A 16,216-nucleotide genomic window follows, 5' to 3' on the forward strand; every position below is an offset into this window, starting at 1 on the left:
AGCTCCGCTGGACACGTCGCTGCATCGAGCTGCAGCCAGAGAACGCGGCGGAGGAGGAGGAGGAAAAGATTTGGTCCTGACAAAAAATGAACATAAAAGTGTTATGGAAATTGTATTTTTGATGTTTTTTATTTTATTTTACTGAACGTTGATTGAAGTTTTGAATTTAAAATGCCCTTCACTTGCACTTGGGCTTTTGTTAGGCATTTTATGTTACAGCCTTTTATTGTTAAGAAAGTTTATCTCAATACAATGTTTCATAAATAATGTAAATTAATGTACTGCTAAATTCCACGAAGCACACATTTTTTTCCTTAAAAAAAGGCCACATTTTAATTTGCGATTAATCGCGAGTTAACTCAGGACAATGCGATTAATCGCCCTTAAAATTTTAATCGCCTGACAGTTCTAGTTTAAATCTAAATCTAAATATTTAGTAAAAAACTAAATATATAATTAAATACTAAATATTATTTTAAAACTATATATTTAGTTTTTTAATGATATATTTAGAATGAATCTAAATATATTAGCTCCAAACTAAAAATTGCATTACCAAACTTAAATATTTAGCTTGTAAAAATAATATTGAGGTTAGATCTAAATATTTAATGTACAAACTAAATATTTAATTTCATAAAATTAATTATTTAGTTTGCAAGATAAATATATTTTTTTAAATAAATATGTACCTTAAAATTAAATATTTAGTTAGTAAATGTAACATTTATAAATAATTAATTTTAAAGGTGAAAATATGCATTTGAAAAATGAGACCTGTTTTTCTTTCCTAAAACATACTAAATATCCAAAAACATTGATGTCAAAATTTTACTTTTCAGGTTTACAAACGGCACCCCATAGAATGTCTTGGTTCTGAGTCACAGCTGCAATGAGGACTGACCTGCAGGCTTTCACAGGACTGAGACACGTTCTGCGAATAAACTGAGTCCAGCTCCAGCCAGAACTTGGAGCGGTCCGGAGGTTCCACCAGAGAGGGGGTGCTGCGGCTCAGCTCATGAATCTGGGCGTCACAGAGAGGTTTTGCAGCATCTCCATATGAGTCTGCTGCTTCTTGGTTGATGAGCAAGGCAGCTCTCTTTGGTAACGACGGATGTGTGGGGGACGTGTCTGTGTTGTGACTCCCCCCCTGCAGAATGCGCTTTGAGCTTTCACCCTGGTTGGGCATGCCGCACTGCACTGTAGGTAACACAGAGGAGGAGTGGTTTTGGTTTGAGGAGGCGCTCAGGACTGGAAGTTCAGGCTGTGGTGGGTCAGTTCCTTCACCCTCCTCATTCACAGGAGGCTTCTGGTTTGAGTCCTGGATGTGGGAGTCTTCAGGCATGGGTTCTACACTGCAGACCTCCGGCTCATCACTGGGACTGCAAACGCTCAGCTCAAAGGCAGTGATGCCACAGTCCAGAGAAAAGTAGTCCTGGCTGCAGCGAATGGTCAACTGGCCACAGTCGTCCACCTCCGTCAGAGCGTCCAGGCGGGTCTGCAAGGTAGGAAACCCGTGTTTCACTCATGATTTTCCATTTATTCCTCTCCAATCATACTGCTGACTTTTAGGAAAGTTCTGTCTAATTATGAGCCCAAACTGTGAGCTTGATAGATGACATTTTCACAAACAAGGAATTGATTAATGAAGAAAATAAGTCTTTTCTTAAAGGGTCCATACCATGATTTTCTTGGATTCATCCAATCACATTTGAATGAGTTTCCGTGTCTCATCGTTGTGGTGTTATGACATTGTTTTTAAGAGGATTCTGCTGTAACTACAATAGAGCTTTGAAGATGACATCACACCAGCATCCCGCACGCGCACGAGACACAGAAAAGCGAGTTATTGTTTTTTAATGGTGTTAAAATAAACGTTCTAACAAGTAAACAGTTGGACCAATTATTTTCCTTTAGCTAACATGAAAATCCAATACTCTACATTTGTCCGCAGCTCACCGATCACCTCATTTCTAACGTGTTTACATCACGTGACTGTCGGGTACAGTGGCCGTTTGGTTCAGTTGTTCCGCTCTCGGTTTGTTTCATATTAAGACTGAGGAATCTCAGAGTGAACAGAAGTTCAGTCCGATTGGAAACGAACCGAGACCGCCTTGAAAGATGGGTCCGAGAGCGGTTCCTGGTACAGCTGTGGTGCCAAGGTAGTTATCCCCTGCAGCCATAGTACACATTCTGGAAAGAGATAACTACATTGGCACCACAGCTCAGCGGAGAAAGTGGGTGTGTGTTTGTTGTAGTCTGGAGGCGGAGCTTGCAGCACAGGTGTTTCCTGGAGGGGAAGTACGCATCGTGCTGACGTCAACACGATAAGACCCGCTCGTTTTTGTGGGTATGGGAGGGGCTGCTGCAGATAGCGCAGGTTTTTAGAGGATTACTCTTAAATGCATGAACGGATCAAAATAGCGCTTTGGGGTTCTTTACAGTGAGGAATGATCAGTAAAATGCATTTAAAACTTCAAAAAGTAGAATTTTCATGGTAGGGCCTTTTTAAGACACTGGAAAGTCTGCATTCCTGTGCATGTGATGTAGGAGCTGAATGCAGTGTGGTACCTGGTGCTGGTCCTGGCTGAAGGCCTGTAGGATGTCGGTCTGACGGGTGTAGTTCCCGTTGGAGTCCTGCAGACCCTGCAGCAGTCGCTCCTTCAGGACCAGAACTGACACTCTCAGCTGATGCCAAAGCAGCTGCACCGTCCTAAACAGCAGTTCATGTGGGTTCATAATCACTGCATACTCACACAGGCAGACAAGCAAGCTAAAACAGATCAAGGATGTATCGTCACAAAGCCTCACCTGATGTCAACTATGATGTTTACAGAGTAAGAGAGGAGTTTCAGGGAGAACTCCGTCTCCAGTAAGGCGTGGATTTGCTCGACATGGTCGGAAATGTCCTCACAGACGTCCTGAAGTCAAACACAAATGGGAAATTTCAATGAGAGTCCTCAAGCTTCACAACAAAAAGAGTGAATCATGGAGGAAAGCAGAAGTGATGGACGCCTAATCCACGTCTTCAACACCAGTCACAGTCATGCGGGAAACTTCCAGGTTTGTGTGGAAAAAAAACATGTTCTGTTCATCATCACTGCAATGTCAGTCTGCTGTTAACTGAGGTTACAAACTACACAGAGAACCTTGAACACAAGTACATGTGTTTCTGTAACAGCAGCTCATATTTATCTATCTCAAGTCATCTTTATGCTTCATGAACTTAGAGTCCCAACCTGATCATCTTTTGATATATTCTTAGTGTTCCCAGAGATCTTTTAACTATAACGATACTGTTTTAGCCAAAATCTAAAAATTATTTTTTTTGTTTTTTAGGACATAGTTTCTGCTGAGCAGCAAGAGTTTATAAGAAATTCACCTCTGAGTTGTGGGTGGGACTGTTGGTGTGGAGCAACCCCGCCCCCCTTCCCCTCCTCGTTGAAATCTTTCTGTTTCTGTACTCTCTCTACCGCTAGCTTACAGCCCCTCACACCCTCAACTTAACATTAGCTTTTACAACAGAAATGGTGATCAATATCAGAGCTATCCAGTCATACAGTTTAGATCCAGATTCCAGCTCAGATGAGGAGAACAAAGATGTTCATGGATCTATTTAACTGCAAGTGGATGCATCAGAATGGAGCGGAGCGTAGAGCAGGTGGCCCGACTAGTGTATTTTTTTGCATAATTAATACTTTTTTTTTCAAATATCATCTTTTTTTTTCGCCTGGTCCTGATTCACGATTTGAATAAAGAAATACTCAAAAAAGCAGTTTGGACTTAATTTTCTTAATATTAAAAGGCAATTTATATCGGTGTGAGTTTTTAAAGTCCCCTTTTGACAATTTTTTGTACTTAAAAAAAACGCTCCCGGTAGTGTTTTAATGAGGATTATGAAGTTTTTAACCAAAATCCCTCAACCTAAATGTCTTTAAAAGCCATTTTCATGTTGATCTGAAGCCTCTGTTTCCAAAATCTCCTCTGAGGGGGCGTGGCTTTTGGAGCTGAGCTGAGTAGCCCCGTCCCTGATCCCCCCTGTCTGACTATGATAGCTCTGTGTCTCAAATGAGCCGCCGTTCACATTTCCGTGGTCACATCAAGAAGCTCCGTGGAGTCTGGTGGAGATTTTCCAGCGTTCTCAGTCCTGCTACCGTAAGTATTGGATGAAACTCACACCAAAAATCCAGTGATGCTGATTTGACCACAGAAATGTGAACGGCGGCTCATTTGACTGCAGTCAATGTGAAGATACCATCTTCTCTTCTCCAGAACCTGAACTAGACACTAGGAACAGATGAGGGTTTAGTGCATGTGCAGCAGAGCTGTTGATGGAAAGAAGATCATTCATTCAAACAGAGTCTGTCCAAGACAGTTTGATTGATTTAAAAGGAGAAATACTTGGAAATGGAAAAACAAAATGATTTCTTATTACATTTTTTCTCTTTCATGAGAAAAAACACACAGACATGTTAAAAACTCTAAAAACAGGATTTTTATCAGAGGGGGACTTGGCGCACATAAATCCACTCTGAATTTGATTCTTCTCCAGAATCGATTTTCTAAGCTCTCAGCATGTTTTCAGTTTTACAAACAAAAAACATGTAAAAGAAGCAGCACAGACTGTACCTCAAAGGATCAAAACCTTTAGTTTTCTCCTGATATCTGGGTTTAATTTAAAGGTTTAGTTTTATTAAAGTTTTTGTGTCAGGTTCTCTTCTGTAGTTTTGTTTCTCTTCCAGTTCCATCTGTGTGCTGCTGGTTTTATGTTCTCAAAAATCTTCTACTTGTGTTAGTTACACTCAGTATTTTAAAGTTAGCTGTCAGTTACTCTGTTTAGTTGCAATTGGTCCCCCTATGTTTTTCAGGTTTCCTTTGGTAAGGTATAGTCCTGTTCCACTGTCAGTGTCTGCTGTTTTGGGACACTATTGCATAAAAAATCATTTTTGAATGTGTCACTTCTGTGTCACTGCTTTGCAATCATTGTGATGAAGTGTTCTGCCGAACACTCATTGAGGAACTCTTGGGTTTTGATTTGGCTCAATGAGGCTCAAAAAATAAATAAATGGCATTTTCATGATCCAGCAAGAGTATTTCAGAAATACCTGACTAGGGTGACCACGTGAAGCTATTAAAATGCTGGAGAATGACCTCTGTGAATCCCTGAACCAGCCGGTCTGGTACTCGTGTCTCTGGCTGCTGACTCACCGCCCCGCTCCACGGTGAGCTGCCCCAACAACCTAACACGTCGGCTAGGAATAAAGCGCCACCCCGAGTGCAGGAATTTAGGTCACACACGCTGCCAGATTGGCTCATGCACATTTGGCCAAGAATCTGACCTCCTGAGGGCGGGCGGCTCTACTGTACACGGACTGCTCTGATGCCATATCAGCAGGACAGGCAGAGGAGCAGAGCTCCTGTTTGGGCCTGGAACCAAGCTAACCTAAGAATTTCTGGAGAAATCTACAATCATCAGGTCAAGAAACTGAACCTGAAAAAAATCCAGCTCTCCTGTTTTATTCCTGGCTGAGATTTTAGAGCACGTGTCAATGAGCCGATGTTATCTTCCTCTTATTTCTAACTTGTATAATTTTGACAAAATATATTTTTATGGAGAGTAAAATATTGAAAGTTATTTAAGGTTTAAGTTGATTTATTCTGGAACTGCAAATGTCACTACATTAAAAATAGAATTACACTAGCTTCCTGTCTGCATAATCCATTTTCATGCCAACATGTACGTTTACAACGGACAGATGATCCAACAAAAGACACATTTTATCACGTGTTTGTTACAATAACCCCCTTTCCCAGCGTGAACACTGAGCAGCTCAGCCTACTCTTAGCAGAATCAGAAAGACTGCAGAGAGTCTAAACTGTGTTGTGTCATCTCTTTGCTTTTTAGTAACATTAACAGTTTCCACACACATTCTGCCTTCAGCTGAAGCCATCAGAAAACTCTTAGCGGGGGGTTCTTCAGAAACAGCAGCACACAGCTGGAGACAGTTTGTGAGCAGGAGTTGAAGTGCCAGATGTGTTCCTGGAGAGCAGCTGCACTTCAAATCAGAGGACGTTACATCACAGAGATGATCACAAACCCAGAGGAAAACCCTTCAGCTCCGTTTCAACACGGTGAAAACAGGCTTTTCCTGTTAGGTTTGTTTTCTAGAATTCTTCCCACCTTTATTTACAGGATTATTTGAGGAAAATGAGTGTAAAAACATCCACTGCCATAACTGACGTTAACCATTGCAGAAAATCTGATAAATCCTTCTGACATGTTTTAAGTCTGAACCAAGCGAGCCATACATATTCAGAATTACATCTTACATGCAAATCCCCGTCACAGACTGACTCGCAGCTCTCTGAATGTACTTGAACTCCAGCTGGCAAACGCGCATCCTCAGTTTCGTCATCAAAGCGCTGTCGTGTCTCCGTAAAACAGTAGTGAAAATGTCATTGGTGTCTTTCAGACGCTTCAATAATTCACTCACAGCTTTCAAATGCTAATACACACACAGACGCACACGTGCACTGCACTCAGCAGCAGGCCTGTCCGACTCAATCAATGCCAAGCCTGAGCTTCTGTATGAAGTCATTTGCGGGAAAATCTTTGGTTCTGGCAGACAGCTCTGAGATCAGTGTGACAGGTCCTCACCATGACTACCAGAACATATGAGAACTAGTATACATCTCTCTGCCACGGTCACCTTAATTCACACTGAGTTTACTTATAAAAACTCATCTTCAAGTAGCAACGATCAGAAAGGAGGATGAGACATCTGTCGCTTTCTGAGTCAAATTGGGCTACCAGAACCACAAGAATAATGCCCACTTCTGCAAATGACCAACATTTATGAAAGAAAAGTATGCTGTGTCTTCTTCTACACTGAAGGTTGTATTAATTGAAAATGAAGTCTGTTAGATCTAAGGCTCAGTTTGTTAAGTGCGGTGTTTGATTCTTAGGGGGCATGTTGAGCTTTATCCAGTGAGGGTTCTTGGACAAGACCCTTCACACAACTGCCCAACAATGTAGCCTCAAAGAGGTCCATCCACGTCTGAATCTCCCTGTGAGATGAGTTTTTCGTTGGCCGTCGCTAAACTGTCTCACAACACAGACAGCCGGCAACTGTACGACTGCATAAACCGGGGGCGGGAGGGCTGGGAGGGGCTCTTGAAGCTAACTGATCACTGCTAGCTTCTCGGAGAAAGTGTTTGTGTCAGCTTAGGGGTGGAGGAGACTCTTTCTGGAGGGGCGGTTCTTACCGTGTGACATCAGCATGTGAGGACCCGCTTTGTTTTCGTGGGTATGGGAGGGGCTACTGCTGAGAGCGTAGGTTTTTTAGTGGATTACTCAAAACTGCATGAATTGATCAAAATACTCATTTGGGGTTGTTGATAGTGAGGAATTAATGTTGTAATACACCTAAAAGCTCTAAAAGTTTATTTTTCATGGTATGGCCCCTTTAAGACTGAAGAAATTATGTCATTTTAACCTAAAAAGAAATCTTCTTGCAGGTTTCAGAGCGGCTGTTAACGGCCTCCTGACGGCGAGTTCAAGCTTAACTAAATAAAATCATATCTGAGGGAGTAACTTTGTGCCCTTTCACACTTCACTTGACTGACAGATGATTAAGTGTTCAGAGCCAGAAGCCCTCAGCATGTGTTCACATGCACTGTGTGTGAGAGTTACAGAGATGCACTTTAGCATCCCTCTAATTTTAAACAGCAGTGTGCTCTACACCATCTTCATTTGTGAGGAGCTCAAGGAAAACAGCAGCACACAAGAACTCGAGTCACTGCAAACAAGCTACACACACTTTCCAACTCTTCAGTCACGTAGAGTCAAGACAGGACCTGTCAATCACACGCTGCACACATCCAGCAGGGCTGCTAATTGCCTGAAATCAATCTGAAACGAGTCGACTTAAACTTCAGCTCCAATAGCGGCTCACCCTCATCAGCCCCAACATCAAGAGCTTCAGCCCGGCCACGTTCAAACTGCTCACGACAGCCGGGCCGCATCCACACCCATTCGATCTAATAACCTTCAACTCCTGCACTCCAGCCCATCAACGCAGCATGTGTTACCTTGGAGATCAAATGCCGTGTGTTCCTTCCCCCTGGAGGATTCAAATTAAGCTGCTTCAAAGACAACCTAAACCTGCAGCAATGATACAAAGACTCATTATAGAGGCTTTTTTTTTTTCCAAAGCCTTTGCTTCTGCAAGGAGAACCTTGCTGAATTTTTGAGTTTTGCCCTTTCTTTGCTGGACTTTCAAACAATATGAAAAACATTTGGACCGAAGAGCAACATCAAAGAGCAGGAGATCCAAATGTGACGAGTCCTCCTCAAGTTTGAGTTTAAGTAAAAAGAGCTTTTGAAGCTGAAACCAACAAAACATCAACAATTCTGTAAATAATCTTTGACTTTTCTAGGAAGTTCTGACATATCTTAGATCGCGGGCCAAACAGGAAGAACATTTATTGAACACTCTAAAACTAATTGTTTTTAACCCTAACCTTTTAACATAATTATGAACTAGATGTATAGCATTACCTGTGATAATGAGTGAATGCTGTAAGCTGGATTTGGCCTATGAAGATGCTAGCACTGATAGCTGAAGATGCTGAAATTGATAACTAAAAACGCTGAAGCTGATAGCTGAAAACGCAGAAGCGAATAGCTGAAAACGGTGAAGCTGATAGCCAGCTAAAATATTAGCTAAATGTTAAATTAGCCTAAAAACAAACAAAATTATACAAATTAGAAATAAGCACAAGATAACATCAGGTCATTAATGACAATAAAATAAAATTATCTGGGGGGCCAGATAAAATTACCCGGAGGGCCAGATCCGGCCCCTGGGCCTTGACTTTGACATGTGCTTTATAAGAACAAGCATTTGTTCCAACTGAATTGAGGGAGATTTTTCTTTTATTGCACTCATAACCAGCGAGTCCTCATCTCTGCTTCCTCCTGATTTAATTTAGTTAATTTTCATTCTTAATGAGCTAATTAACAAGATGAAACTAGTTTTACAAATCCTTTCACTGCTCAGCAGCTGCTTCAGAGATTTACATGAGTTACTGTTTATCCCTGTTGTCAAGGCAGCCGTTGTTCACAATAAGAGACATCAACGGGTTCGAGTTACTCAGCAGCCAAGACGCAGAGGTCAGCAACTTTCTTTCTAAAATTCAGCAAATTATGTTTCTTTTTCTGCTGAAGAAAAACCCAACAGTCACAAACTGAGCTTAAAGACAAAACTTCTCATTTCGCATGGAGAAGAAGGAACCAGAACCTTAATTTCTGCAGCAGCATCAAAAGTACTGTAAGGTTCATTTCAGTCAGTCTTACCTGTTCATACCACCAGACGCTCGTTCAGGTCATCAGCAAGGACCAGAAAAAAAAAACCAAAAAGTCAAAGTTTGGAAGGTATTGAAAAAAAATAAGAAGCTAAAATCATTTAAATCAATCAGAAAGTTGTGCTTGTGGTCTAAAGTCCTACTGCCATGTGAAGAGAGGTGAGCGACGCCCACACCAACAGTTTGTGTGGTGACCTGATTCTTCCAGAGTGGGGGGAGGACGGGTCACAACAGTTGTGAAGACTTATTTTAAGACCAACAACCCCACCACACACACACACACACACGCACACACCCCTGCACACCCACACACATACACTTACACAGTCAGTTGACACAGTTGTACTTTCCCTCTCTTATGGAATGATTTTTGTGCCACCATATTGCAAGGAAAGTCAAACTTTTGAGATCAAAATGTAAAGTCTCAAGCAAAAAAATTTGCAAATAAAAATATTTTATATTTTCTTTCAAAAACTTTTTTGCATTTGCAAACTTTTTTCTGATTGTAAAAAATATTTTTGTGTTGGCAAACTTTTTCTTTTCTTTAAAGAATATTTTTGCAATTGCAGCACAAACTTTTTTAGATGCATTGTGCCTCATCTCGCTTTTGCCCTATCTTTGATTTATTCAAAATTTTCTCTCAGCGTTACGTTTGGGCCACCCCAGACAGCCTGCTGATTGGTCTAGATCAGGGGTATTCAAGTCCAGGCCTCGAGGGCCGGTGTCCTACATGTTTTCCAACCAACCTTCCATTGAAGCTCCTTATTGGCTAAACATACCTGATCCTGGAAATTAGCAGCCAATAAGGAGCTTCAATGGAAGATTGGTTGGAAAACATGTAGGACACCGGCCCTCGAGGCCTGGACTTGAATACCCCTGGTCTAGATTCTATCCAGTCAGCTGTCCCTGTCTCGTATTGCCGGGCTTGGGGACCGAGCCGGACTTTGGATTTTCTATTGGCGCTGGTCGGCCGGAATTCTTCAACCATTCTGGCCGGTTTCTCTGAGGAGAACTCAGAAGGAGCAGCAAAACTCAAATATACAACAGGGTTCTGTATTTATTCATGTTAGTGTAGCGACCAGCGTGTTTAAAATGTCTGCAGCAGAAAAATGTCTCAGCGTTGACTGCCTCGGTCCCCAAGCATGGCAATGCGAGGCATTGAAAGAAAAAAAAAGTTTGCAAACGCAAAAATATTTTTTGCAAGCAAAAAAAAAGTTTGTAAAACGTTTTTGAAAGACAATATTTAAACATTTTTTTTGGTTTGTTTTTGTTAGATTTTTTTTTCTTAACAATTTACATTTTGTTTGCAACTAGGGCTGGGCGATATGGGAATTTTCATATTGCGATATCGTTTTTTTCCATTTTGTGCGATAACGATATTAGAAACGATATAAATCAAATAATCAAAGTAATCTTTATTGCAAAAAGCTTTAGGACTTCAGATTTTTACACCTTAACATTGCCCCCCCCCACTATTAAATCTTAGTTAGTTCAAATTAAACTTTCATTATTTTTTTGTATTAAATGTAGTATTGAAACTAACTGTGAGGAACATTTAAATATTTCTAATAAATATAGTACATATACATAATGTACACAATAGTTAAACCATAACGGTGGTATGTTTTCAATAGGCTGTACAGAATTTCTGATTTATTTTAATCTGACTGCAGCACATACAAGTTCCTTTCAAAATAAAATTAAGTCTTAAAAACATTGTTCTAAAGCAGCAAATATATTGCAGTTATTTTTATATTATTTTCTAATTTCTTCTGAACAGAAACTATAGGTACTGCTGTGCAGCAGAAGATAATAAAATGTAAACTTAATCTTGAAATAAACAGTTCTGGTAATAGATTTAATCATCATTTCACTCAGTCATCTGACATGTGTACATGGAGGATTGATCAAACACATAAGATCTCTTCATTTAGTGTCATGTCAGGAGTTGTTAAAAACAAGTTTATTTTACTATTATTAGATCACCTCATTAAGAAATGAGCATCAACGGCACAAACGTAACTAACAAATTCATTTTTGATACATAATAAAACAACAAATTATTCTCATTCAAAGCTCTATACAAAAGCTTTTGGTTAATATTTTAACAAAACCCTCAAACTCATCTCGACTCCACAGCCACAATCGAGTCCCCGCCCCCCTGCGCGCGGCTGTTACGAGCACGCGCAGTCTCTCCTTCTCTCCTCTTTCAGCCCCGCCCCCCTGCACACGCCCAGTCTCTCCTTCTCTCCTCTTTCAGCCCCGCGTGACACGTGACGCGCGGCAATAGACAGACTGTCTCCTTTTTTCTTTTTTCATGGAGGTTCTCCTCTAAATCAGGTTTTAAACTCCTGATTTTAAAGCGTGTCTTCTCTCCCTCACACTCTGTGGGTCTGTCGGTAACAAACAGCGCACCTGCGGAAGAATAATCCAGTCGGACCGAACCATTTTCAATGTAGAGGAGGGGGGTCCGGTGACGATGTTTCCAAAATTAAATATATAAACATCGTTACCTTGACATTAAAAATAAAAGTATTTGCGATTATATATTGGTTATTGGTTTACTGAAATAATGTTTTCTGTTGTGTCCTTTTGTCATCATTCGGGGCCTCCGTGCCCCCCCTCTCAGTCTGGGCTCCTAGAATCAGCCAGAATCAGAAGAAGAAGAAGAAGCGCGGCTCTTCCGGGGGTTTCTCCCGTGTTCATTTAAAACGAAAGTTTATCGCAATAGACTCATTTCACTATCGAAAAAAAGTAATATCGCAATAACGATAATTATCGTTTTATCGCCCAGCCCTATTTGCAACTTAAAAAATTTTGATCTCAAAACTGTGATGTTTGCTTTCATTATGGTGGCAGAAAAATCCCTCCATATTCTCCGACACATTTACAAACTTGAGATTCTAACCCCAAACCCTGGCTCCCTCCAGTAACTTCATTCATGACTGATGCAGATGTTCTGATTCCATTACACCCCCCGACCCTGTTGGCTCCATGATTCACCACAGCTTCACATTTTGTCAGAGAAATTCAGTCCTTCCCTGCCATGAAGCGGGATGATGAGGTCTACGAGAACAACAAGCGTTAGATTTGAGACCAGCATTTGTTCTTGAACGTAATCACTCATTATTTTCATCCAAAGAGGAGCAAGGACGGCTCCAGCCGGGAAGAGGAGCCATGACGAAACACAGCTGTGACAGCTGAGGAAAATCCATTCAGTCTATTGACAAACAACCGCTCCAAAACCAAGGTCGGCTCGGAGCGCCACGCCAAGAATGGAAGTGAAAATGACAGGACGTTGTTTTACTGGATTTCTGTTATAAACCACGTCCTCGTCAAAATGATCTCAGAGAAAAGAAAGGTTTTCACCTAAATGAATCAAGTTGCATGAATCGCTCAGACCAACATGAAGTTCATGAGTCCACCTGATGATGAGGAAATGTTCTTCACGCAAAACACAAAGATAAGCACATTTAACATTTAATAAACCCGCAAAAAAAGTTAAAAATTCAAACATCTTTGCAGTTGCACCATTTGACGGTAATTCCACCACAAATGATTATTTTAATAATAGACTAATCAACCATTATTTTTTCCGATTAGTCGACTAATCGAGTCATGTGCAAAGTGGATGTAAAACACACATCAACCATAATTAGCTTTAAACTAACTAAAAATAAAGACAATTAAGACGATAGTTTATTAAACTTTGAATGAATCGTGCAGCTTCTGTCCTTCATTAGTCTTTGGTATTAAAATAAGATTAAACTAGAAGAGTTGCATTACCTGTGATAATGAAAGTGTGAATGATTTTTGCTGAAAGTAGTCGCTGAAGATACTGAAGCTTTTTGTTGAAAATGGTGAGACAATTTACTTTAGGTGCAGAAGGGATTTACTGAAAATGCAAAATTTGCTAAAAGACTGGAAATTTCAATAAAGAACTATGAAAGTGCACTAAAGTTGACCTAAATTTCTGAAAATGATGCAGTAAAATTGCTTACAAATTCCTACTACATCCCAATTTTGCAAAAATATTTAGTGTGTTGCTTAAATCTGAGCTAAACTAAAAATTAGCCCCGAAAAAGCTAGCTTGTATCTTAACGGGGCCATACCATGATTTTCTTAAGCCTTTCAGAGTGAACTATATCCATGTAAACGACCATATATTACCTTCGGACCACTAAGAAACAAATTATTTATGAAATATTACTTTTATTCCGTGAGTTTTTTCCTTCCCGGACGTAAAACATCTCGATTCCTGAAGCTCCGCTTGCCACTGCATGCAGCTGCAGTCCATTTCATGACGTCATCCCAGACAAAACAGTTTCTCTCCATTTCTGCCACGAAAACAATCCAAACTTCTTCAAAGACAGATGCACATACAATATATCTGCCTTTAGACTAATTTAATAGTCGATTAGTCGTCGATTAGTCAACTAATCATGGCAGCCCTATGTGACAGCAAACAAGAATGAACAAAATTAGAGCTAAAAGCATTTATTCATATTTAATATATCCATATTTACATATACACCTGAAGAAAAACGGGCTCAATGTGGCGTCCCCATTAGGATTTTCACATTAAAAGCCAAAACCTTCACCTCATCAACGTGCAGAAGGGAAGATGAGGAGGAGGGGAGGTCTGGGATATTTCCTGGAAAAAACATGAGTTTCATCATTAAAACAATTAGAGCGATCACACTGAAGATGTCAGAGTTTCTCCTTCCCTTGAAGCTGTTTTTCTTCATTTGGTTTCACAAGAACCGAACCACATCCAGCTAATGATGAAAAACTGCTCTGGAACCTCTCTGTTTACACAGCAAAAGCCTTCTGCTATGAAAGATTCATCTGAATATATTGATGTGTTTGTGGGTTTTGCTGCTCTGCAGACCATCGGCTTTCATCCAAAAGACAATACCATCTCTTTCACTTGAAGTCCAGGAAAACTGGAGACTAGCCCGTCTGAGCTGAGTGAATCCCCGCCTTCCTCCTCCACTGCCTGATTGAAGCCTCCCAGATTCCTGACATGGCTCTGACGCTGAGATCAGGACACAGAAATATCACAGCAGCTGAGAGGCAGCAGCTGAAGACCAAACAACTTCTGCAAAGAAGGAAGTCAAAGCTGAAGGAGTCTATTTGGTTGATTGAGAAGAAAGCTGAAGAAATAAAAACTGCAAACAAACAGGAAAAATGAAACAAATAACTAGAATTTCAGCTAACAGCCTACGTTTGTTTCACAAAGAGAATTCTAAATTACGGTACTGCAAGTATTAAAAGCTCAACTCTCAGAAACTGCATTTTTACTCTTTAAATTATGCTCCAGGATGAAACAGAAAATCTGTTTTTTTTTCTTCTGTGTGGCCCCTCCCTCCCCGAGCGGCCCGGGACGGCGTCCGTTCAGCTGTTGCACGGCGCCTGCAGCAGGAAGCTAAGAATGGCCGAGAGGCTGCACACCAGCGCAGACACACAAGAGCAGCAGTTGCATCACTCTAATCATGTCCTACAGTGGCTCCATGGCAAGGTCAGGTTATAGAAAAATGCCCTGCAGGCAAACGCATTATAAATATAACGGGGGGGAGCAAAGGGAGGGAAAAAAGAAACAAAGCAAGAAAAGAGCAGCAAGGACACGATGAAGGAGCTCAGAGATCACCAGAGGCGTGAATACAATTTCAAAGAGCCGCCTGGCGGCCTGTCCTCTCCAATCTCCCACTCTGTCACGGCGGCGGCTGCTCGCCAGGCGCCGAGCCTGCCATTAAAGTTAATAAACTTCTGCTCGCCTTCAGTCTAGTCCGGACGCTGCTGCTGCAGGGAAGGTGCAGGCCAAGCTGGGCCTAATCCAGCCTGTGAGGACACGAGCTGCACGTCAGTGAGACTTCTGTCATCAGAGCTTCTTCAGAAGCTTCGGACAAGCAGGGAAGGAGTCCTGCATGTGTTACGGGTCCCAAGTGTGGCGACCACAAAAACAAAAAGAGTGTTGTCAGTAAAATAAAATAAGGAGTTCCCAGAGCAGGAACGACACAAGCACTCACTTCATTCTCCAAAGCACTTCTCTTAAATAACGTGTCAAAGTCAAGGCCCAGGGGCCGGATCCGGCCTGCCAGATATATTTATTTGAATGTTATTAATGGCCAGATGTTATGTTGCGCTACATTGAAATATTGAAAGTCATTTAAGGTTTAGGTTGATTTATTCTGGAATAATATTCCTGCCATTTTTATTATTCATAATTACGTTATATATCAGTTTTAAAAAATAGCATTCAGCTAGCTTGTTGGACTATTTTGGCATTTACTAAGACTTTTTAGGTTATTTTGGAATTTAGCTAATATTTGAGCTACATGCTAGCTGTTTTGGCTAATTTAGGATTTTTTTCATTTTTTTCAGGCTACTTTGAAGTTAAGCTATTTTTTCAGCTAAGTGCTAGCTGTTTTGGCTAACCTACATTTTTTTTGTTTTGTTTTGCTTTTTGCTAATTTGGTATTTAGCTAATATTTTAGCTGGCTATCAATTTCAGCATCTTCATCTATCAGCTTCAGCATTTTAAGCTATCAGCTTCAGTGTTTTTAGCTATCAATTTCAGTATCTTCAGCTATCAGCTCTAGCATCTTCAGCAGCCAAATTCAGCTTACAACATTCACACTAGCATTATCACAGGTAATGCTATAGATCTAGTTCGTAATTATGTTAAGTTACAGTTTACAGTTTTAAAAATGTAGTTTTAGAGTGTTCAATAAATGTTTATCCTGTTTAACTTTAGGTGTATTTTTTATTTGGCCCTTTGGGGGACTGAGTTTGATACCCCTGCTCAATGTGTTGCCTTCTGTTATTAAATCTTTGAACTCTGACTTGT

General features: G+C 40.7%; 2 protein-coding genes across 8 annotated transcripts in view; both read right to left on the bottom strand.

The window, feature by feature from the left end:
* tle5 (TLE family member 5, transcriptional modulator) overlaps positions 1-16,216 on the bottom strand; it is a 439,890-nt gene that overhangs the window by 219,318 nt on the left and 204,356 nt on the right. The window lies entirely within an intron of this gene.
* Positions 1-16,216, bottom strand: part of akap6 (A kinase (PRKA) anchor protein 6) — a gene marked incomplete at its 3' end in the record, with an annotated part of 208,933 nt that overhangs the window by 165,880 nt on the left and 26,837 nt on the right. For all 6 annotated transcript variants that reach the window (XM_036211423.1, XM_036211427.1, XM_036211426.1 and 3 more), the window contains 3 exon segments: positions 905-1,498; positions 2,572-2,713; positions 2,812-2,921. In XM_036211423.1, the coding sequence (XP_036067316.1) occupies positions 905-1,498; positions 2,572-2,713; positions 2,812-2,921 (846 nt within the window).

This window comes from Oryzias melastigma, linkage group LG4 (genome assembly GCF_002922805.2).
Source record: "Oryzias melastigma strain HK-1 linkage group LG4, ASM292280v2, whole genome shotgun sequence".
NCBI classification, from domain to species: Eukaryota; Metazoa; Chordata; class Actinopteri; order Beloniformes; family Adrianichthyidae; genus Oryzias; species Oryzias melastigma.